At 38.4% G+C, this 24,731-nt stretch overlaps 2 protein-coding genes across 2 annotated transcripts in view; one reads left to right on the top strand and one right to left on the bottom strand.

Moving 5' to 3' along the window:
- The window catches only part of LOC107187965 (centrosomal protein of 290 kDa), an 8,899-nt gene extending 1,846 nt beyond the window's left edge, over positions 1-7,053 (bottom strand). Inside the window, exons 1-11 of the mRNA XM_015576174.1 lie at positions 7,034-7,053; positions 6,820-6,961; positions 6,500-6,740; positions 5,817-5,982; positions 4,324-5,622; positions 3,639-3,936; positions 2,018-3,177; positions 1,294-1,492; positions 996-1,207; positions 355-502; positions 9-275 (exon numbers count right to left, since the gene is read on the bottom strand). Of these exons, the coding sequence (XP_015431660.1) occupies positions 9-275; positions 355-502; positions 996-1,207; positions 1,294-1,492; positions 2,018-3,177; positions 3,639-3,936; positions 4,324-5,622; positions 5,817-5,982; positions 6,500-6,740; positions 6,820-6,961; positions 7,034-7,053 (4,152 nt within the window). The remainder of the gene's footprint in view (positions 1-8; positions 276-354; positions 503-995; positions 1,208-1,293; positions 1,493-2,017; positions 3,178-3,638; positions 3,937-4,323; positions 5,623-5,816; positions 5,983-6,499; positions 6,741-6,819; positions 6,962-7,033) is intronic.
- A 3,103-nt stretch (positions 7,054-10,156) lies between these two features.
- LOC107188014 (2-oxoisovalerate dehydrogenase subunit beta, mitochondrial) lies at positions 10,157-24,731 on the top strand. The gene is made up of 8 exons (XM_015576235.1): positions 10,157-10,298; positions 10,558-10,635; positions 11,053-11,255; positions 11,410-11,565; positions 16,375-16,546; positions 18,374-18,519; positions 23,496-23,582; positions 24,490-24,731. Exons 1-8 carry the CDS (start codon positions 10,157-10,159, stop codon positions 24,628-24,630), a joined length of 1,125 nt encoding a protein of 374 aa, XP_015431721.1. The 3' UTR covers positions 24,631-24,731.

The following is a 24,731-nucleotide window of genomic DNA, read 5'->3' as shown; positions in this document are numbered from 1 at the left end:
TGACCCTCTTTCTGAAGCTCCTCCATAACGTTCTGCTGTACCGTTGTCATTGGTCTGGCAGACAAACCACCAGCTACGGTGCCGTTTTCCATTCTCAGTTTCCCTTTTAAGTACCATTTCTCTCTCTCCATACACGTCACCACTGAACGAAGTTTATCATAATTCGAAAGCAATTTCATATATTCCTCCGTTTTCTCTTTAAGCTTCTCTTTCAATCTCTCGGCAGTCTGTTGCCATTTTTTCTGTTTTTCCCAGAGGGAAAGCTCCTCCGCGGTCTACACGAAATATTGTACCCTTATTTACATTTATTTATCGCAAAGCAATTTTCCCCTGTGAATTTACAATCAAATATACCTTAGCCTTCTTCGCCTCTTGCGCCAAATACTCGCGATCTAATTGTGCTCGCACCTTTTCCAACTCCTCCTCTAAACTCTTCGCTTTACGTTCGAGCTGAGCTTCGCGCTGCGAAGCTCTCTTTTCCTGAGCTTTAACTGACATGTATCTGAGACAAAGCTGAATTAAATATACACATAAAACTAGACAATTGCACACGAACGTTTCTCAAAATCATACATATTTAATTAATCCTACGCCCGAAACGAAATGAAAAATATACAGGGTGAATCTCGTAACATGGCGACTTCAAATAACTCCTAAAGCATTTGCTGTACGAAAAAATATTTTACACAGAAGTTGCTTCGTTTCCAGGGGAGCATACAGTACTGTAATCGATTTGTTGTTATTTTGCTTTTTTATCGATATATTAATATTTCTTCTGCAATTTGAATAAAGCATCCAATTCTGCGTAAAAAAGTATTGTACCAAATAAGGTTTGAAATTAATTTCAACTCGTCATATTACGAGACTCACCCTGTATAAATATAAACCATTTGTAGTATTCCCCACAGTGATCTACCAAGCACTAATTGCAACAAGCATCTTCAAATGTGCTTTTCAAACTGCGAAAAGTATATTTTTCGCGTAAAAAAAAGTACCTGCGACTTAATTGCTGCTTCAAATCAGAGATTTCCTGCTTATACGTTTTCTCTTTTTCCAGCAACGACTGCAGTTGTTTGCGCACACCGTCTACATGTTGAGTATGATCCCGATGCGAAATTTGCGTAACTTCGTGCAGTTTCGACTCCGAATCTGCTTGAGTTATCGTTCGCTGAGTTTTAGCAGCCGACTCCATTAACTCGATCTCGTTCTTCGTATGAAAAACAATAAGATACGTTCAAGCTTTCACAACAAATCACGTTCAACCGAACATACCAATCACGATGTCTACGGTACCTGTAGCCGTTGACAAACGAGACCGAGTTCGTGAATCTTATCCTCCTTTTCCTGAAGCTCTTTCATCAGGGAAATGTTTCCTTTCGTCAGCAACATACGGTTCTCGGACAACTGTTTGCGCAGCATGTCGGCCTCAGACTGCCACTTTTTCAGTTCCCCACGGTAACTCTCCAATTCACTTTTATGTTGCTCTTCGAGTCTGGGTAAGAAGGAACGATTCTTGAAGGCGCATTCAGACTTGAACGGAGCGCTTAACTGAGTTGCGTAAAATCACGTCTCCACTTGAGCCTTGAAGGGAAATACTTAGAGCCGTGTCTCCATGTTTACTCTTTTTAAAGATGTCTGGCATATTACATAAGATCTGGGGTAGAGAGAACTTTTAGTTCTATTATATATTATTTCTATTTGTTACTTCTAATTCTATTATTTCTACTTCTGTTACTTCTATTTCTATTATTTTCATTTCCATAATTTCTATTTCAATAATATCTATTTCACTAATTTCTATTTCCATTATTTCTATTTCTATTATTTCTATTTCTATTATTTCTACTACTTCTATTCTCAAAATTCATATTTCCAACATTCCTATAGCAGCAAAGCGATTAAGAACCCTATTTACATTGCCAGCTTCAGGTGGAAACACAGCTTTACGCAGCTCAACGCTTGACCCAAGTCTAAACGTTCCATAAGACTCCATCGTTTCCACAAAGTAGCACCTCACCTGTCCCTCATGCGATCCATGTGCTTCAGTCTCTCCTCCGCCAATAAATGCCATCGATCACTCAACTCCTTCGTGATGTTCAGATCCGCCTCGAGTGTCGAAACTTTTTCGTTCAACCTCGCAATCTCCTCGGTCTGCATCACAACACTCTTAACATCAACTCTGGCCACAATTTCCTCAACTTTATCGGTTAATTTCTCCGGCTCGATCGTTGCGTTGCCTCTTTTCGTTGCAACGCCCTGCATCTCCGCTTGCATCGACTGTATACGAGCATGCAAATTTTTTATTTCCTCCTGCAAACGCGCGGCAGCCTTGCTGTGCTCGTCCCTATCCTCTTTCAGGAGATTCTGGTATCTGGTTATCGTCTCCTCCTTCTGGCCAATCAATTTCTGTAAACTATTTATCGTCGACTTCAAAGCTAGCTTGTCGCTACTTTCGCTACTCGACGGCTGCAACTGAGAAGGCGACTTGTACTCTTTCAACAGTTTCTCTTTCTGCATCAATAACGAATCCTTGTCTTCTATCGTTCTGTTCAATGCCTCCACTTTTGCTTGGTACTCGGTTATCTGTAATTCGTATTTGACTAATGTCGCGGATCGTTCAGAGGCCAGTTTTAAAGCCTGGTTCAATTGATCGTGGAGCAAGTGGATTTCTTGATCGTTGTTCCTTATTTCTTCCCTCGGTACTACTACTGTTTTTTCTGTTTCTTTAGACTCTACTTTCGAGTACACCAATTTTTCTCTCTGATCTGTTTCTGTATCTTCGTACTTCGTTTTCTCTGTCTGATCCATCTTCTTCTCCTTTGACTGTAATTCCTCTTCTGGTTCGATGTCTTTCAGCGTAGACGTGGTTTGCACCTCCGTTTCGCTTGTATTCTTCTTCTCCAGGCAACAAGTGTACGGGTCAGTTTGTATTTCCCCCGATTTAGTCGCTGTCGTTGCTTGTACCGATTCGTGCTTGTTCTCGAATTGTACAGGACTCGTTCCTGTATTGCACGTGGCAATTTTCATTTGCTGATCTTGACTCTTGCTCCAAGCCTTCTGGATCTGCATCATCTCGTGCTCCATGCTCGTTATAAGCGACTCGTATTCCATGAATTTGTTATTGGCGGTTTGTAGTTCGTACTCGAATTGCGTTATTTTTCGCTTGTACTTGAAATCCTGAGTAATTATTATTAGTTGAATTAAGTATTTTGAATTCTAAAATATGATTCGTATAGAAAGAAAGACAAGATAAACTATAACTGTTATTAGTCCGGCTATGTCAGTTTGTTCTGAAACGGGTTTCAATTGCATACAAGTTCATTCTACATGTAAAAATAAATCGGACAGATAGAATGACGTTTCTTGATTATCGTAAAACTTACTTTTTTTTAGATAATCGAGTTTGAATCTACTTATATAACATACGTGTATCTTCAATGCCTATTTTCTTAAAAAACGAAAACCTTTACAGAACGATGTTCTCCATAAAAGTAAAATTTATTTAAGGAACATCTTTAGAAAATCATGTGGAATACTGTAGACTCGTATTAAAGTATTGTAAAGGAGTAATATTTTAATGCCATTAATGTTGACCATTGCAAAATATTCTTAATTTCAGATTTTTGTAATAAACGTACGTTTAAAGTGTGCTGCGAATATTCTGAAAAACGTTGCATAATATCCTGAACGCTGTTACTTCCGATTTGCTGTTCCAAAATATCTTTCAGACTTCCAACGATCTGCAAGCGATTCGTAAGCGTTTCCTGTTGCAGTCTCGCGTTCTCGTGGCACTCTTTCGCGTACTTTAATTCAGAATCAATACTCTGTCGCTCGTCCTTCAATTTGGAAGACAGCAATGCGATTCTGTCTAGAGCACTGAGCGTAGCACAACCTGCATATTGATTCTGCAGAAACCCTATGACACCTACGTACGTTCTGCAAGTAGATCCTAGTCATTAAAATTCGAGTTTTCACTTCTAAGTCCTCCGAAGCAATTAAAAAACATTGCAGCAGTTATTAAAACTGAAGTACAAAAAAGAATCATAAAAAGTCATTAAACTCGTACAAGTAGAAGCAATGAGTATTAGACAGACATACTAGTGCTCAATGAATTTTCAAATTGAATTTTCTCGCAAACGAAGCTCCATACGGAATATGTCGTACACTTTGAATTTGTTCCTACACGTTAAATCCTCTTTTTCTCAGCCGTATCACGAATTGCTAGACACTCTAAATACTACAGTTTTATTAAAAATTACCAAAATTTTCTACAATCAATCACTGCTTAGGAGGACCTACACAACCCTAAAAAAATAATATCACCTGCACCGATGTTCGCATTGCTTTCGACTATCTTGAACGTAATTACGCAACCCCTCGCACGTTGCCCTCAATTTTTCCAGTTCCTCCTGCAAACGCGACACCTCGTTCTCGAGTCGTACGTTCTGCGCGTTCAGTTCGATCTCCGCCAGTTTCTTACTCGCCAGTTCGAAGTCCAGCCTCGAGATCGTGGCTTTGTCTTCGCTGACCGCCTGCAGGTCCAAAATCTGATGCCTCAGACTGTCCAGTTCCATTGTTTTCGACGTGTTCAGGGAGTACTGTCGTTCAGCCTCTTCCTGAGACACCTGAAGCAACTTCTTCAGGTTCTCGACCTCTATCCCCAACTCTGCATTATTGTCCTTCAGCTCCTGTACTCTATTATCATCTAATAATTCGGACTTCTCGAAAAACACCTCCTTCGACAGCCTCCTCTGAAGAACAATCAACTGTTCCTGCAATTCGGACTTCGCCGCGACAACTTCTTTCATATTCTCTTCACACTTCGCCAACTGGACTTGCAGAATTTCGTATAAACCGGTCATATGATCAGCCCGTTGTTTCTGTAACAATTCGTTCGCCCTGGCTTCCTTCAACTGAAGCGTTAAGTCCTGATCGTTCTCATAAGCGACTTCTTTCCGCAGAAGCTCGACAAGCTGATTCTTCTCTTGGTTCGTTAGTTCCAATTCCTTCTTTAGCAACCGTAACTCTGTATCGTTTTCTGTTGTACTGTTCTCTAATAAATTTCGTAATCGTATACTCAGTTCCTCGTGCCTCTCCTTCAACTCGTTGTACGCCGTTTTGCTGACGGAGTTCGACAAGTTACTCTGCAGGATCGAAATCTCGCATTCCAGGGTTTTGCCGTGCTTGTTCGCATCGGTGAGCGATTTTCTTAAGTTCGCCTCGTTCTTTATGGCGTCTTTTTGCTCCTGAGCGTCGTTCTTCCGGCTCGCGATAAGAACCTCACCAGCAGCCTCGACGTACTCCTTGGTTTTAATCGCGAAAGCTTTCCGAACCTCGTCCTCCCCCTCCTCCAAAATCTTCACGGCGCGCTCGTAAACTTCCAGCTGCAATTTCAACTTCGCGATCTCGTTCTTCAATTCGTCTTTCTGCTGCGTCAACGAGTCCTTCTGTCGGGACCATTCCTCCGCCTCGTTCTCGTAAGCTTCTTGCAGCTTCTTTGTCTCAGTTAAATACATCGCCATTTTCTCATTGTCCGACTCTTCCGCGTAAATTCTCTCGAGGCTTGTGTCCTTATTCGACGCCAGGGTTTGGAGTATATTATCCTTTCTTTGTAACTCTTTTCTGTAATTATTTCAATCACTTGACTCGAATACTTTCGGGTGGTTTCGATTAAAGGCGTATCGCACCATTTAGAGGATCGACAGAGTTATTTTTGTTTTTGGTCATGTGAGTCATAAGTTTGAAAGTTATTCGTGAAATGATAGGTGAAATGGGAACAGTAATTGGGAATATTTAATAATGTTTCACGAATGTACCTCAATGTTTTGATTTGCCCTCTTAATTCGGCGTTAGTGCCCTGTACAACGTTCAGGTGTTCCTGCAACCTCATCGCTGGATGGTACCAACCAGCCAAATGCCTCACGTCTAATGCTTCCAGCAGTCTTTCTAACGTACTAGACTGTATTTCAACTATGCTCTTACCTGAGATGTTAAATAATTTAATGCTGTATCGTAAGTTTTTATGCATGCAGACATTGTTAAGGGCGTTTAGAATTAATCTAATTCAGTTGGTCTGAGGGAAAATTCTGTCTCCAACTACTTCTAATAAACGGGAGAGACTATAATACAGACGATATAGGCTTCGTCGCCCATAACTTATATTACAGAATATTAATATTCATTAAGATATAGAAGTTTCTTTGAAAGACGAGAAAAAAAAGTTGTTATAGTGTGTGCTGAATTGATCTATAAAAATGTGAGTCCGTATAAACGTTGACAGTCTAATATCAACTAGGATAATGACATTGAGCCTAAAGAGAAAATGGAGAGAATTATCCAGTAGACACAATAGTTTTCAAAAGACGGTTAATATACATGTGTTTTACAGTAATTGCGTGGGGTTAAAGACAGTTGGAAACTAGAGAATTGGATTTTTTGGTGAACAGACGGAAGAAAAGAGTGCATCGTTGAAGTACCATTAAAATTATCGAAAATTCACCATCTTGGTTACGGATACTGTCCAAAATTTCGTGCATGCCCGTTCTCAAAGCTTCATTCTCTTCGATGACCAATTGCACATTCTGTTGCAACGACGAAGTGCTCGTTTTATGATACGGTGATTTTTGATCGGATTCTGGCAGTTTAGTCGAATGTAAAAATTCTACGCTACCGTTTCCGGTACTGGCAGATATATCGAAATCTTTAGAAGATTTACTTAATTTGTATTTCAACACCCTCAACTAGAAAATATAAGTTTCGAATGAAAAATATGTATTTTGGTTGAATAACGAAAACTGATCACTAACGCCCTATCCTTACGTCGGATTTCATTTCTAAATTTTCATCGACGAGCATTTTATTCTGTTGCATAAGTTCCTCCAGTTTTTTAGCCTCCCGCTTTCGCTTTTGTAAAATATTCTGTATCGATACTGACTCGTCCTCTGGAATCCCCAGCTTTTCTCTAAAGTTTGTACCATTAATGTCTTTTTCTTTAAATAAATTGTAAAGACAGAGATGAACGGTGTATAATTACCTAAGAGTTAGAATCTCCATTTCTTGATACGAATTCAACATTTCTAATTTGTTAACCACATTTATTAAATCCCTTATATGCTCGTTCTTATCCTTCAGATCATTTTTTAATTCTTTTATTTCATTTAAAGCATCAGTCAACCCTTCGTTTTCATCCTCATATTTTCTTAATGTTCCTAATACCTCGCATAACTAAATAATAATGTTAATAAGTGTCTCAGTCATAATAATTAAGTGCTAAATATATAAAAAACTGACTTTGCTACTCCTCAAATTAGCATCTTCTTCTGCTTCTGTCAATTTCATTTGTAGTGTGGATATTTGTTCATTTGCATTGTGCAGCTTTTTTAACAACTCTTTGTGCTCCTTCCTTTTTCCGTTCTTACCAACCCTATATAAGATGTTAATAAAATACCTGCGCTCGAACCAACTACTAAAATTTTTATCGTGAATAGTAAAGTACATACTTTTGTGCATCTGTTTTTAATTTTTCTATCAATGTGGCACTTTCATTAATTTCAATCACGGCCTCTGAAAGCTTTGTTTTCAATTCAGTTATAATTTTATCACGACAATCTATTTCCTCATTCAAGTGAACAATTTCAGACTTATTTTGCTCCTGAACAGAGACCACGGACTGTATAACTGACTGTGATAAATTCTCTTGTAAACGTTGGATTTCCGCATCTTTCTCATCCAATATAGCCTAATCAATTGTTAATGAAAATATAAGGAACTGCAAATCTTCCATTGTATATTCATTGATAAAAACTACATTCTGTACCTTCCATTCATTAATTCTACTATCAATTGCTGCACCAAATTCATCTATCACTTTATCCCTATCTATTTGCTGAGTGGTCACTTCCTCAATTTGAGCAACTAATGCTTTATTTTCACGTTCTAAGTATGATATTTTTTCTAAAAGAAAAGATTGCTTCATTTTCACTGAAAATATGTTTCTCTTACATTTAAACAGACCAATGTTTAACAACCTTTATATTCTACAATTTTAACTTGTGCAGAAGCTAGTTCTTCTGTCATCTCATTCATATTTTGTGTGGCATCTTCCATTTCTTGTGTTAGTGTTGTCAATTGCTCTTTCAGGATTACATTATCCTTTTCTAAGCTCTGAAGAAGTATGCACACAAAGTATATTAAATTGTTTTAATGGTGTTTTCCTTCTTCCCTAAACTTACCTCTAATTCTGACATTAAAATCTTTATTTTTTTAATTTTTCCTTGTAATTCATCATTGTAAGCAGTCTCTTCAGATTCATCCAAATGCTTAAAACGATTATATAAATACTTTTATATAAAATATTACAAAAAATATATTTATTAAATAATTAATAGGATATCTTACTTCAGATAAACCATTGTTTTCTTCTTTTATAATAGATGTATCCGATTCTACAGGAAAAAACATGATTGAGTTTTTGATGAATTAAATTAAGAAAATAATTTAATGCTCAATAAAAAGATATAATTAAGCATTAGCTTCTATTTCAATACACTACAGAAATTACCTTTCTTTTTACGCTTAGCCGGTTCAGGTTTCATAGACGAAATAGACTTTTTTAATTCACCACATTCTAAAAGTAATGATTCTACCTATCAAGAAAATGCATATTAAAAGGTCAGACATTCTTTCATCGACGGATACTCTGATGAATTTTAAACAATACACCATTACAACGAAAAAGGAAATATTCTATGAAAAAAGCATGAAGAATTCATAGTTCCTTTTATAAAAGAACTACTATACAAAATAACAAAACAGTCTGTGCATAACAAAAATATGGAATATTTCTTTTTACTTGATTGTCTTTGTATTGCAGAATTTCTTGAGAGAGTTTCATTAGAGTTCGTAGGTTATGGATATCACTGATCTCATCAACGTCGCAACTGATCATAGCAGGATAAAGATCCTCCATGTCATCATCGGTTAACGACGATGGATCCGCAGCTAATATTCGTTCCCAATTTGTTCGACCCATTTTTCTACCTTATTCTACCAATTGCCACTAATACAAACCCACTACTTTTAACCTAATGACTTGTTTGACGTTTACAAAGGACGCTTTCTCCTCGTTGCCATGGTAACTTTGTTTGTGAGCCAATGCGCTGTCATCTAACGACTACTCTGAGAAGCCAAATTCCACGAAGCAATTTTTTCAGAATCAATATCACAGACGAGATATAGACACAGACGAGATATAAGAATAGACCTACATACAATGTAATTTTCTGTCTCATCCTTCGAAGGCATCAGAAGCCCCCTTACCATTTTATTGTCAATACCCGATGTTACCGATAAAGCATGAATTCTGAGTATTATTAGCACAAATGAAGTGTTATATATTCCATTCATATTGCGTGTATGACATTTATTTATGATACAACATTTATTTTTTACATATGACATTTGATTAATGTTACTTTTTACATATTCTTGTTTTATTCGTTTTTATATCTTGCCTTAAATTTGTGTATTTGTAACAGATAAATTCAGAATAGATGTAGTTTCATAAATAGTTTATCAAATCTATCTTTTGGCCGGCGGCTCACAATTTCCCTTGCGGGAATGCCTTACCGTAATGAGCCACTACAGTGATATTTCGTTATATGTTCCATAATGTCAATAATATTGATTTCCCCGTAACATCCATAATTATTACAAATGTCTATTCTTGTAAACCTCGTCTGTGCCTCTATCAGATAAATCGTTACTGTAGTTGCAGAAAAGAAGAAGTAAAATTACGTAATGTTAAAGATATTCAAAAACACTATCTACTATAAAAAGAGCAAAGAGAACGCGTATGATGAAAAATGAAAATAAAATTGATATTACTCAATTTGCAAATAACCAGCGAATGATTCATGCTGTTTGGCTCATAAGCTACGTAGCTGTGAGCGGTGTGAATTATGGGCGCAGTCTGTGCAACTGATATACAAATCTTTATTGTACACTGAATCGCCATATCGCGAGCTGTTTACGAAATTCGGAGCTGGGTCGAGCACGAGGGCTCGCGAGTTCTAAAATACCACATTGTATGTAAATAACAGTCAAGAGATAAGGCCAGGCATTATCGTCGCGGTCTTGCGAGCGACACTTGTCCACGATGATACTCAGTAAATTGTGCACGCGGTTAGCGAACACTCGTGCGGTTTCGGTTTTGAATTCGGTGAACGGATACGCGTCACGAAAAAATGCACGGTTCATACACTTCACGTATTATACAGACGAGAACACGAATACTGCAGGTAAATAAAATTTGTTAAATTGCAATATCTCGTGGTTATATGAAACTATATCGGAAGAAATTTTTATTGAGTAAAAACTAATTCTATCATCATTTACAAGAATCAGTGTATAATTATGCCATAGTAATGAAGGGAATTATATGTGTTAAATTAAAAAAAAAAGTTGGGAGTAAGTCTATTAATTGTATGAAACGCGACACCAATAAGCCGCGAATGTGAGACATTGATAATTGGATATTTGTAACGCGTTTTGTTTTAGGTGAAACGAAAAAAATGAATATGTATCAAGCTATAAATGATGGACTTCGAATCACGTTAGACAAAGACCCCGATGCAGGTAGTATTACTTTTCTTTAATAAACAAGAGACGAAATTTACTGACTAGAAATATTACGGCGAATTGCAAAATTTGCAAAACTTCCGACGACAACGTCAAACTTATTTTTATCTTATCTTCGAAAAATGCTAGTGTAGTAAACACATTCATCAACTACACTTACATAAAGTATAATTTGCAATAAATAAGTCATAACTCACGCAATTTACAAGCAACAAAATCTATTTTTCTTCTTAGAACAAATATACCTCATGTTGTTTCAGAAATTTAAATTATTCTCTCAATGAACTAATAAAAACAATAGTAATACCGTTTTACTACATTTATGAAATGCAATTAAAAAACAGAGACAGGAGAGTAAGACGAACGACACAAAATTATAAGATAGTATTCGACTAATTTTTATCCATGATCAAGTGATATTTGGCGAAGACGTGGGATTTGGAGGTGTCTTTCGGTGTACCGTCGACCTTCAAAAGAAGTTTGGGAAGGATCGTGTGTTCAATACACCTCTTTGCGAACAAGGAATCGCTGGCTTTGGAATTGGTTTAGCCACTGCTGGCGTAACAGCGATTGCAGAAATTCAATTCGCTGATTATATATTCCCTGCATTTGATCAGGTACTGTTCGAATCTTTACTTATCGCAATATAGTGGTAAAAAAAAGTATTACCACACAGTAGTTCAAAATAATTTGATCGTGGCTACATATATCTATAAGAGAAAAATTTGTGAAAGAATTTTCGTATACTAATTACTGATGTTTTGCCATCAGCTGGTTAACGAGGCCGCCAAGATGAGGTATCGAAGTGGCGGGGAATTCGAATGTGGTAAATTAACCGTTCGTGCCCCTTGTGGAGCTGTTGGTCATGGCGGGCTTTACCATTCGCAAAGTCCAGAAGCATATTTCGCACACACGCCAGGTTTGAAGGTGTGTAATGACGATATCAGTAATAAACCTTCCATACTTTTCAATTCTCATTGTATGTAATGTAGAGCTTACGTCGTTACCGTTAAACTAGCTGACAACGTGGATTGTACACCATAAATTCTGCCTTCACGATCATATATGTTTATTCGTCATATATGAATCACAAAAGTGGCAACAGAATGTCGTAACATTGCAAATGTGGACTCGAGATCTGATATAACCTCTTTTTACATCAGATAACAGTTATAATTTGACTGTTACATTGGGTATTTAGTTATAAGAAGCTTTGGAACTTCGAACGAACTTTTTATTATTAGGTTATACAGTATACATTCTAATGGCATGCGACCGTTAGCATGAAGTCGGATATGAAAATTGCAAATTAAGTTCTTACCTTTTGATGATTTATGGTACTGGCTGCTTCTGGCAAAAGAAGACATTCGTTGTGACACACAAATACACTGACTCTAATAAAAATCACATTCAAATCACGAAAACCGCGGATCTCTATCGAACAACCGTTGCTTGCAAAGAAAACCGCGCGCTCCACTGAGAAGTATCTTTCCGGAAGACGCTGATCAGTTGAATTTCCAAGTCAAATGAGAAACGAAAGATCTGAAATTTTCACGAAACATTTTAATTTTCCGTTTAAAGTTTTTATAAAATGACAACCAAAATTTCTTGTTTTATTTAATATAATTTTTTAAGTCACCGTATCGAGTGTTTAAGGAATATCAATGAAAATTCTTCTTGTGAATAGAGTGTACTACCGGAAGTTGGATTTGTCTCAATATTTGAATTGGTAATTAAGATAACTAAAGACTATAGAGAAATGGATTAAAAACAAACAAACGTATAAAGAACATAAATAACTTTAAATAAAGTTTCATGTCGTAAATGTCAGATGATAATAATATTCATTACCACACTAATAACCTGATATAGTTTATTAAAGTGTGTTTACATGAAGCAAAAACGACGGACAGACTACTCCAATTGCCATTAAATATTTTTTCCAATAATATTACTTTAATATATAAAAAAATCCTGTATATTATGCACTACTAACGTATCATTTAATAACAGTTGTTACTTCTTACGATTCTTACTTACAAAGTACCTTATTCAATTTTTTAATGAAAGAACTCCTAATGACATGGTACCGCCATCTGGCATTATGAAATTTAAACGGCAACTAACTTGGGTGTTTCACCGCAGATGGCGCCACAGACCCTTTTAATTACTTTTCACATATACAAAAAACATAAATAGCAATTAAAAATGCCATAGCCATCAATTGTTAATGCATATTATCAATTCAGAAGAAACAGTTTTCCTTATGTGTACATACATGTAACATATCAACCGGAAAATAGTTGGCGCCGAATGTTAACGTATTTTAACGACTTATATCTTAAAAAATTGCTCCCAATTTGCTCCTTCCGAATCTGAAATTGCTCCCATCGCACCGTTTATATTTAATGAGATATTCGCAAATAACGCAAAAATTTGTTATCTGCAAAATAGATAGGAAATGGTCGTTTTACAAACAGATCATGGTACCAAAAAATTGCTCCTGATCTGTTTTATAATATTCAATGGTCAGATGTCTTGTCTTAATAACAATGAAACAAATTTTTGCTTTATTTGCAAATATCTTATTAAATTTAAACGGTGCGATGGGAGCAATTTCAGATTCAGAAAGAGCAAATCGGAAGCAATTTTTTGAGATATAAATCGTTAAGATACGTTAACATTCGGCGCCAACTATTTTCCAGTGGCGCCAGAGACCACGTGTGGTGAGAGCGTGGGGTCACAGAACCCCCACAGGTGTCGCCAGAGACCCATGTGGTGAGGGCGTGGGTCATAGAGCCCCCGGTGGAGGCGCCTGAGACCCGTGTGGTGAGGTCGTGGGGTCACAGAACCCCCCATAGATGGCGCCATAGACCCCGTGTGGTGAGGTCGTGGGGTCATAGAACCCCCGGTGGAGGCGCCAAATACCCCGTGTGGTGAGAGCTTGGGGTCATATAACCCCCGGAGGAGGCGCCAAAGATCCCGTGTCTGTGAGATGTACCTTCACGAGCAAAGTTATTGAGATATCTGACTATTGATTATTATAAAACAGATCAGGAACAATTTTTTGGTACCATAATATTTGTGTAAAAAGGTCATTTACTACCTATTTTGTTAACAACAAATTGTTACTTTTTCTTTTGCGAATATCTCATTAACTATTAACGGTGCTGGGGGAGCAATTTTAGATTCGGAAGGAGCAAATTGGGAGGAATTATTTGAGATATAAATCGTTAAGATACGTCAACATTCGGCGCCAACTGTTTCCGGTAACACATCACCCAAAACGATGACCCTTTATCCTACGATATTCGTAGTACACTTCTTACATTCTGCGACAGATGTGCATACTATCACGTTTCGAAGATAATGCTATCTGCAGAGACGTCTTTGAAGTCGAATTGGTCCTATGGTTAGACATTTCAGCCAATCCATTCATTTTCGATTCTGCAATTTCTATTCGTTTTCAAATTTATATTCCCTCTCCACCGTTCACGTACGTGTCTCATAAATTTGCATAATTGCATACTACTTACCTGTCCACTTCTAAATAAGATTACTTGATGTGTTCATTGAACAGGAAAGGTGCAAAAAAAAAAAAACTTCGTGAGCAATAGTGAGCGAATTTCAATGCCCAAGGATACAATCCCGCAACGCGACATAACGTGTTCGTTATAGACGTTCGCTCTCAACTTTCTGGAAGAGATTTCATGAATATTGTACGACACATGCACTCTCTATATGTATGAGGAAAGTTTTCCCCCGAACACAGAGAGAAGGCGCCGTTTCGCCGGGCAGCATACATCCCGATTACAGGAACACCGACGCGCAACATCGCGTCGACGTTTCCGGAAGCTGGAAGATCGTGCCCGGTCCCCGTCAATAGAATCCCACCTGGCACGAAAACAAAGATAGAACCTAACAAAACGTAGCTACACGTTTATTCATCAACCATGCCAAGAACAACGAACGCTCCCGACCATTTTCACGAAACTTAGAGTTTCATTCGTTAAAGTGAACACTCCCTCATATTTCTCAGCCACCCCATTTGTCTTTCCTCATTCTCGCCATATTTCTGGATCCAAGAGAGATGATAAGGAAAGAATAAAATTTTACATAGTCATTTTTTACGGATTCCCGTATATTTGTCGTTTGAACCTGATGTTCGAAAACTTTCGTTGCTTACTGTACTCATTCTAATCATCCATTACGTACACATCTTCAATTGGCTTTAGTATGATACGAAGATAAGGGATATTCAAATATTTTTGCAACCAATAACGCAGTGCTACGGTCTCGTCAAGTTTGCAGCTAATATATAGTCGATGATATTGAACCTTCATAATTCTGACAATTACAGGAACCAATTTAAACCAATATAACTAATTTTAAATTGGTCTGATGACACCTGTAGGCCGTAGGTATTAAACATGGTTTGGGAAAGTTTCACAGTATTAAGAAAAGAACACTGTAACAATGGTACATTTTTTTTTTTTTACAAAAGTCAATATTAAGAATATTCTGCTATCTTCTGATGTACTTTCCCGAATGGAAAATGTAGTACGAACGTGTTCATCTTCAATATAGTAAATATAAAAATACTTGCATTATAATTCAATTTTCACAGAATTCGAGGGGCGAATTTTATTCGTTTGTCCACTAAATGACTAAAATGAAGGCCCGTTTCACAGTAACGGTAGGGATATTTTGATGAATGTTTCCAAGGCAAGCAGTGTTCCCGATGGTCACATCGTCTCCTCGACTCGGAACCTTCGAATTTTTGTACGTGGTTGCCTGCAGGGTGACCTGTGTCAGCTTAAACCGGATGTTGGAGGCCTGAAAAATGATTTTCCACTATCCCGTCATTAAGAAACAACCAGCTTAAAAGCGTTCCATTGTAACACGTCTATATTTCATTCGGTGACTATTAAACATCTTATACATAGGGTGCCCCTAAAATTTCCGACACTAACTTTAATACATTCGCTAAACAGAGAAACCTTAAATAATACAAATCCTTTTTATTACACAGCGCGATTAAATGCCCTTTCAAATGATATATAGGACATTAAACGTGATAAAACGACTTAAAATGATATATTGAATAACCCGGAGGTCACGAATAAATGGCGTCGGGTTCATTAACGGTTACCCCAGCATGACGTGTGATGTCAAAATTAATTAAAACCCCTTGCATCAAATAAACGTCCCTACATAAATCCGTAACCCACCGGATAATTACTGTTAACTTACCCGACACGAGGATAATAAATAATTATTAAGAAACAAACAACGTTAAAAATAATTTCTGTCCTGCCCAAATATGGCCCGTGTGCCGTTTGACTGCTGGAACATAAAGTAATACCGTATTTCTTGGAAACCAGTAGCTTCTTCTTAAAACAATATCTGTGTTTGAATTTTCATTCTCCCTCCCAAGTTCGACCCTCTTCGAATCGAATCATTCAGCATCGAAGGCACATACTTACTTTCTTCCCGAGCGATCGTAACTCGAACGCGAAAGGCCCAACGGCGACCGCAGCCGATTGCGTCACCCGCGAAGATGCCATTTCCCTTACGCATTAACCGTAACTCCGATCGCTCTTATGACACGGAACACTTTCGAAAACCGCGAAAGGTCGCCGGATCCACGGGCGCAGCGGCGCAGATAACAAGCGTAATGAAATGTAACCGAGGCGACCTTTTTTTTTTTTGTTTCTTTTACTTTTTTTTTTCCAGATCGTTATGCCCCGCGGAGCGAAACAGGCGAAAGGTCTTTTGTTGGGCTGCATAGAGGAGCCGGATCCCTGCATCATGTTCGAGCCGAAAATATTGTACCGCACCGCGATCGACGAGGTGCCGACAGCCCATTACACGATAGAGATCGGCAAGGCTGAGGTTGTGAGAGAAGGTGGGCAGGCTCGCGGAAGATAAGGAACCTGGGACAAGTTTTCACCTCGTGAACGCGTAAAGTACACCACCAACGGTTACGAATAGATCGGCTGTATTATATAAATTTCTACCCGATAATTTTTCACGAATCCTCGCGAACGATGTGTGAACAATTTCGGGTCGTAAACGGTTTAAGATTGAAAGACTACAATTGAGGACTGTCTTGACGAGTTAGAATTTTGACTAGGGACTTCTATCGAAACGTAAAATACTGGTATTATACCGGTATTTTTGGTTGTAACTTCACCCTATGTAACCCTATATAAGCCCTACCCTTATAGGAACCGAAAAAATATCGGTATTTATTTCGGTTTTCGGTGATATATCGGTTTCGGTATAGCTTTGATGGCATAGCATCGGTATCAAAATCATACCGGTTTATCTCTTTAGGGTTAGGTGGGTTAAAAACTGTCCCAGCTTTTGCTTAGCTTTTTATGCATGGTGGGATATATTTTACCCCACCTCGAAAAGTTGAAGTTACTTATAGTCATACAGTTTAATACTTTATTTAAAGTCCATTTTTTCATATTAAAAAAAATTCTGTGCAACTAGGGTTTTTATTTTCTTTAAAATCGTGTGCCTCAAAGAGTTAAGTCCCTGATTTCGACACTTTGAGCCTTCAAACTTAAAAAGGGAATACAAAACAGTTTAGTCTAATTGTAAGAAGATATACGTTATATTACCTTGCTTACTGTCCCATGTTAAATCAAGTGCAGTAGTCCCCGCTTAGTCGACGCACTCCTTTCCCCGCTTAATTGACGGAGTTATCCATGAACAATTCCTGAAACAGCTTCCACAATACTAGAGTCCAGATTCTCTGTGTTACGCATCGTAAAACAGCTGTTCAAACCTTTCCCTCTGTTTCACTGACACCCTAATATTTCTTACACTCCACTAAGCGGGGAATACAGTAGTTCAGCTTACGAAGTTATAACATATTATTAATTTCCTTGGTGGGGTTCCCTATGTTAAGCCAAGCATATAGAATTCCGCAAACAGGTCCCCTTTTATTACAATTCTCGATTGACCACGAAGCTATTGTGGAACATTCACCTCCCTCGATAACTGTCGCAACTCGGATTTGAGCCTGCGTTGATCAAGCGGGGACTACTATAGTTTAGCTTTCGAACTTATCACATATTATTAATTTCCTTGGTGGGGTTCCCTATGTTAAGCCAAGCATATAGAATTCCGCAAACAGGTCCCCTTTTATTACAATTCTCGATTGACCACGAAGCTATTGTGGAACATTCACCTCCCTCGATAACTGTCGCAACTCGGATTTGAGCCTGCGTTGATCAAGCGGGGACTACTATAGCTCAGCTTTCGAACTTATCACATATTATTAATTTCCTTGGTCGATTTCTTTATGTTAAGCCAAGCATCTAGAATTCCGCAAACAGGTCCCCTTTTACTGCAACTGTCGGTTGACGATGAAGCTGTTACAGCAGGGTAGCCCTTCAATTAGCAGGTTGTCCCCTCGATAATTCGAACGTGTCCGGATCGCCTCGCGATCGATAATGGTGGCACGTACTTATCCAACAGAAGAACGAGCTGTCATACGAGAATATAATATTTATTGGTTGTAATCGTCCCTTCATTATCCTATCGGTTGAGGCTGTGCACGCGATGACCGGTTCTTTGAAACAGGATAACCAAGGCGGGGCGACAAGGGGGGGGGGTGGGGGTTCAGTCCCGGCCGTGATCGCGATACCGTCGTGCGTTTTGTAAAGTGAAACGAGTGTGGCCGTTTGTATAATATACACGTGTATGCAATTTCACGTAGGTGATGCGGTGACACTTGTGGGCTGGGGCACTCAGGTGCACGTACTGATGGAGGCGGCCGATCTCGTCCAGGAGAAGCTCGGCGTGTCCTGCGAGGTGATAGACCTCGTTTCTATCCTACCTTGGGACGCGGAACTCGTTTGCAAGGTAATTTCGTCATTAATAATTTGCTCCGTTTTCATGCGTTAATGCAACCGGATCGTTTGCATGGATTACGATTTTATAGCGCGAGTGTTACGCTCGCCACGCGTGTTACGTGGGGGCCCCTGTCGTGTGTGTCCTTCGCGGAACGAAGAGGGAGAGCGGCGAGTATACTCGCTGCATTTCACTTGGAGCATTAATTCGGTGAGAGAGAGAGAAAGAGAGAAATCTTGTTCTCTGTTTCGTTTTTTGTGGGTTGTCCCGACCTGGAGTATTTAGGCTGCGTGTGTTCGTGCTGTTATTTAATATCGGACTTATTACGCAACGTTAACGTATGCGTATGAAATTATTATTCATATATTGCAATACATGGACGAATACTGTATATATGTGAATATTTCAATAAATAGCGAGGTGCAATATGTATTCTGTGATAAGGCCTACATAATATTCTGTTTTTTTAATAGAGATTTGGAAGATTTTGGTTTAAGGTGATACGTATGAAACAGGCGAAAGCTCTTTTGAATATGTTATTGGTGTACCAATAAGTAATCCATCATGTGTTTAAATTTCAAGGTGATAGTTTTTTACCGTAAAAAAATATCTTTACCATACCACGAGTGAAAATGGTGTAGACTGTTGAAAGACCATTATGAATATAAGCGAAGCACTATAGAGTCCCATAAAGATTTGTACTAATTCCATGAAGCAATAGTGGATCACTTATTGATGCATTTATTCTTAACGGTATTTGAAATATGAATATTTCCTGGAAAAATTTAATAGATTGATAGTCGTAAACATGCGCCTTCCATAGAACCAGAAATCGATCATAATTATTTAAACATGTTAAATGTATCGTTGCGTCGACAATTACTGACGTCTGCACTGACGTAATGCTGTCAGCTAAAACTGTCTACATTTAAAAAACAAATGATTTCATGATGGATATTTATTCCAATTTACTAATTCTAAGATAAGGAATATACTTTTTTTTCTGACAGCAGATTAGAATCACCCTGTACAACCATGTTGAGTTTCCAAAAAAAAAGAATTCTCTACACGAAAAATTCTGTCGGATATAGATCATAACGTGTTATGATTATGTTCCGTTGATTAGCATCAATAGGTAAGTCAGGCACCACAAGAAAGATATTTATGAAAACAATTTGTCGGTGTCGTAACGTCCAGGTAACGTTTCTTTTTTCTTTTCAGCCCCGAGGTCGATCAGTCGTTATAGGTCAGTAACTCTCGTAGTGTATCAATTATGGCAGAAATGTTTATGTCCGTGTAACAACTCTGTTCCGTCCTCCTCAAAGGTATACCGTTCCGTGCCGCACAAAAGAATAATAGAATTGCGTGTTTTTATTACCGGGCGCGCATGAACGATGGACAATATAATATCGGTGCATAAACCACAGTGACGAAATAATAGGCGCGGAGTACATACCTACGTATCGCCAGGAAAAATACAAAAACTCCGTCCGTTAATATAACTCCATTTTTTTTTTTTTTCTACGAACATCTAATCGTGCACACAATTTTCTTCTTGCGCGGCGATTCACAAAACTCCGTGGAAACTTTCGAAATTCGTCGGAATGAAAACAATTTATTTACTACGGCCGGGAGAGAGGTTGCAAAATAATTATTATGAAACGTAGAGAGATAACCGGGCGAGTATTTTTATTAGCGAAATCGGTTGTGGATCGCTTGGATAATCCGTTTCGATCCTCGTTTCATTATACTTCCCTGTCGTCGACTTAAACGATCGTTAGGCATCTATCTTTCTCGCGGAGAAACGTTTAATTTAGGGGCTGTGTATTTTTTCAACGATTCTTTTTTTTCTTCACCCGTCATTACACTCGTTGAACTATCTAAATGCCCGGTTGACCAGTGTCGTTCCCCTCCTTTTCTCCTCTTAGTCGACACACGGAAAAAGCAAATGAAACCGACATTCACTCGTCCGAATTACGATACCCGTGGACACTAATATCTCGCTGATTTATGCTAATCGATCTTTAGCCGCTTAATGATATGCCGATCGTACCCGGTATGCGCTCTCGCGGCTTGCTAGCCGTAACATTATACCGTGGCGTACGCGCAGGCGAGCCGTGAATGCAAGAGCGAGGCGGCGGAACGTAATTGCAAACCCGTTTCGCGTAATTTCGATACGTTCACGGGGATCCTCCGTGATGATGATGACGATGACGATGATGGTATGCCCGTCGAGTGGTCGCCGTTCACGCGACAAAATCTGCGCCTTCTCGAGTGGAAAATGGCCGACTATGACTTTTTCCATTGGGGTTTGTCTTGAAAGCTGATCGATTACGAAATAATCTTGATCTTGAAAAACGATCGCCGTGGAAAAACGGTCGATCAGTCGTGGATCGCTAGGATTTCGAGGTCACGAGCATTGAAATGAAATATAAAGCGATCTATTTAGACGAGATTTTTATATTTATTTTAATTTAAACAATTTTTTTCTTCGTTCGGATTGTGTAGTTATGTTTGTTGGAACAGAATACGGAAAAACAATTGGGATAGATTAATGATAATAAATGGGGAGTTTTTCAGAATTTTCTGGGTCATTTTGTGATTTTTTGAAAGGGGTTCTTTTATTTGCGTTCTACGAATGGGACTCGAAAGAATGGTAATGGATTCAATAGATTTTTTTTGCGTAAAGTGGCTCAGTGAAAGTATATCTCAGTGAGAATGTTCTGTATTCATAGTGTCAACATAGATACATTAATCCCTTGGCATTATTCAGGTCAACGAGTTCGTTTCTGGCAGTTTCTTCTGTTATAAAAATTTAAAGATAAATTCTACATAGAAATAATTTATTCGTGTTAATACATAGATATGAAGCAATACATTTCCTTAACTCAAGGCACTTCGTGCGCACCTGGAAAATAATCTTGAATTAAAAACCTCGAATACTAAAATATGTTGTCTGGTACGCTATCTGCTTACATTATTCCGTGAATAATATTACGTCATTGTATATAAAATAGCGGATTATTCAGTGTCTCCTAGTATCTTTAATTTTCAGGAAATAATTTCACCCCCCTGGCTGTTTGCATTCATTCTAAACAACCTCCAAACAGTTTCAGTACTGATACAAAAATGCTGCAGTGTAAAACCTAAATGGAGAATAAGATCTAATATATTCGTGAGTGTTCTGAAAAAAAATCCACCATATTCTATGACAGGATTGAGTATGGGTAATTAAAAGACCGCGGGTCTTTCATGCAATTATCAATCTTTAACGCCTTATTGGCAGAAACTAAAAACAAACAGAAATTTGTTCACTGTATCAAAGGTCGTATTGGATTCCACGTGGAATGCAAAATCATACTCAAAATTTATTCAACCATTTAATATACTGAATTTTAAACACTATAAATGCATACAATCCGCGGTCTAGCGATCATAAACATTTTAACGTTAGTATACACTGTCGATGGTTTGAAATGTATTAGGCACATTGGATAAAGAAGAAAATTCTGAATTATATTTACAAAGAACGAAGTTTGAAAAATGACGCGAGGGACATCACGCGGAAAGGGATGAAGAAGAGGGGTGAACCACGGCGATGATTACTGAAAGTGGCGGGGAAGGTCAGCTTGAAATCTGAAATGTCACGGAAACCTGTACAGGCTTGCGTACAGTCATGCGTGTTATCGAGTTACCGTTCCTAATTATTTACAACGGGACATACACGCAGGTGCGCCTACGTGTCTTAATTACAGAGCACCGGTCCTCCCCTCCCCCCGCCCCTACTCACGTTTCTAACGTCGATCGTCGCCCGTGGAATCGACGCTCGCCAACAAAACGATTCGTTCGGCTGTGTTATATTAATCCATGGCTTAGCGTCGTGTTGCGTGTAAATTATTATTATGCCAGCTCGTATGGGACGGCGCATAAATCATTCACGAATTGATCCGTGCCCGCCGGTACGTTCGTTCAACGAATTACCCCGTGCCGTGACACGTGTTAGGGAACATCAAACGCGGCTACGTGGACGGCTAAGCGAATGGTTTTTGTTGCATTTATAAATTCCAAGAACCTCGAACTACAACAAAACGACCGTATTTTCGTTCACGTGACTCTAATAATAATATGTTATTTGTTACGTAAAACCGAATCATATTTAAATTAATTCATTAAGGACCAATGTCGCGTTAATACATTTCATTTGCAACTCTTTTTTTTTTTCCAATTAATTTACATTATTGAATTCTGTGGGTTTTTTTTAATATTCTGATTGTGAAAGGGAATACCAGGAATTTGCATGATGATTATTTCGGCAGTATTTCTTCGTCCACGTAGGTGTGTGATTTTGTAAAGTATACAAAATGTGATGTGTAAAATTCGTATTACTTCACTGCTTGATCCTTAATGAGTTAAGGAGAATTATTTCTAAATAGGATTTGTCGATTTTTTAACAAGGCATCTTTGTAATGGATATAGCAGTAATTCTCGTATTTCTCGATAGTCCATGAAAAAAAAATAACGTTCGTGTTGAAATATTTTCCCTACGAATAAGAAATAAAAGATTTACATACGAGAATGCAAAATTTTACATTAGCTTTCATTAAAAAAACAGAAGAAATGTAAAAATAGCAGGGATTAATTATTCTTCATCAAGTACCTCGTCCTTATATACATATATATTCTTTTAACGTTTGTGATAGTGCGAAAAATAATGATATGTCTCACTTTTAATAATCATTTAGGAAATAATTGCAAAATCCACTTAGTTCTGATATCGTATTATTCTTATTAGCCAGTATAAAACGTTTCTTTACTTTCAGTCCTCCGGATCATCGTTATTCTGATTACAGACACTTCGAGATTGATATTTTCAGGGTACATTTACTCGACTTCTCGTTCTGTTATGATGCAATTTATAAGACGAACTGGAAGTCTCCCGGTAAGAGCTCCATTATGCAAACGCTTTAATGTAACGCATAATGTTGCAGTCAGCGAAGAAAACTGGACGAGTTGTGATCGCACACGAAGCACCGCTAACAAACGGATTCGGAGCGGAAATAGCATCGACCGTTCAGGTAAGTGTCGCTTTCATGGCAGACATCGCGAATTTTGAATCTAAAACACAAAGGTCAGCGTTACATTTAAATGTGAAGGTGTTCCTTTCTTCGGTCTTGAATTATATATTTAAATTTTCGATTTCATTCATTCCAATCGGGAGAATCTTCAACGATCATGCGTGCACCTATGCTTCCTTTGCCAATAATTACTAACAGACATGTTTTTACGTTGTTTCAAGTGAATTATTATTTAGGTGTGTCAACCGAGAAGAATTAATTATCTTCTCGAATGACTATATTTCTCTCTTAAGTTATTCACCTCTCAAATATCATCTCTTTGAAAATGATAATTTTATTCGAGTATCCTTGCACTCCGCCTGAAGTGCCATAAACCAAACAAACGAAGCATCGATGACCAAGTCCTTCAAAAAACGTTCGAATAAATTCACTTCCCTCAAAACTATTTACCGCTACGTGTAACTTATTTCCGTATAAAAAACGAAAATGTTCGAAATACCGCGGTAATTATGTCGTGTTAGACGGAATAACTTAACGTAATTGAAGCATGCATCGGAATAATTCAGTCCAGCTATCGACGTGTTGGTATGCCTAACGGCCGAACGAGATTTTAACTATCCCTCCAGTTACGAAATTATTTACACGTATCGAGACCGCGCGCGCCAGTTTTCGCTGCCCAAAATGCATTAGATGCATGTCGAATGCATCGTTGGAATGTGGCAGGATATCATTACCCGCGTTTTCCGTTACGTCACTGTCGAGCATTTCGTGACGGTTCGATACACTTCGGTTCGGTCAGATGTGCAAACCTAGCCTGCCTTGCAAAACCACGAATCTGGGCCTGTTATTGGCCGCCATAATTTACGAGGAAAAAATAACATTAAATCGCGAACGTTTGCAAACGCAGGAGGAATGTTTCTTGCATCTGGAAGCACCTGTGCAAAGGGTGACAGGATGGGACAGTCCCTTCCCTCACGTCTTCGAGCCGTTCTACCTGCCCGATAAGTGGCGATGCTTCGCCGCTGTCAGGAACATACTGAACTACTGAAACCACGAGCCAGGATTATTCTCCTCGCGAGGCACGGTGGGCACTATGAAATATGTCAGAAACCTGTTGCCTGGTTGGACAATGCCCGCGCGAGATGCACA

This window comes from Dufourea novaeangliae, unplaced genomic scaffold (assembly GCF_001272555.1).
Source record: "Dufourea novaeangliae isolate 0120121106 unplaced genomic scaffold, ASM127255v1 scaffold109, whole genome shotgun sequence".
Taxonomy (NCBI): domain Eukaryota; kingdom Metazoa; phylum Arthropoda; class Insecta; order Hymenoptera; family Halictidae; genus Dufourea; species Dufourea novaeangliae.
The sequence above is the reverse complement of the archived record's forward strand: the minus strand, read 5'-3'. Positions and strand labels throughout refer to the sequence as shown.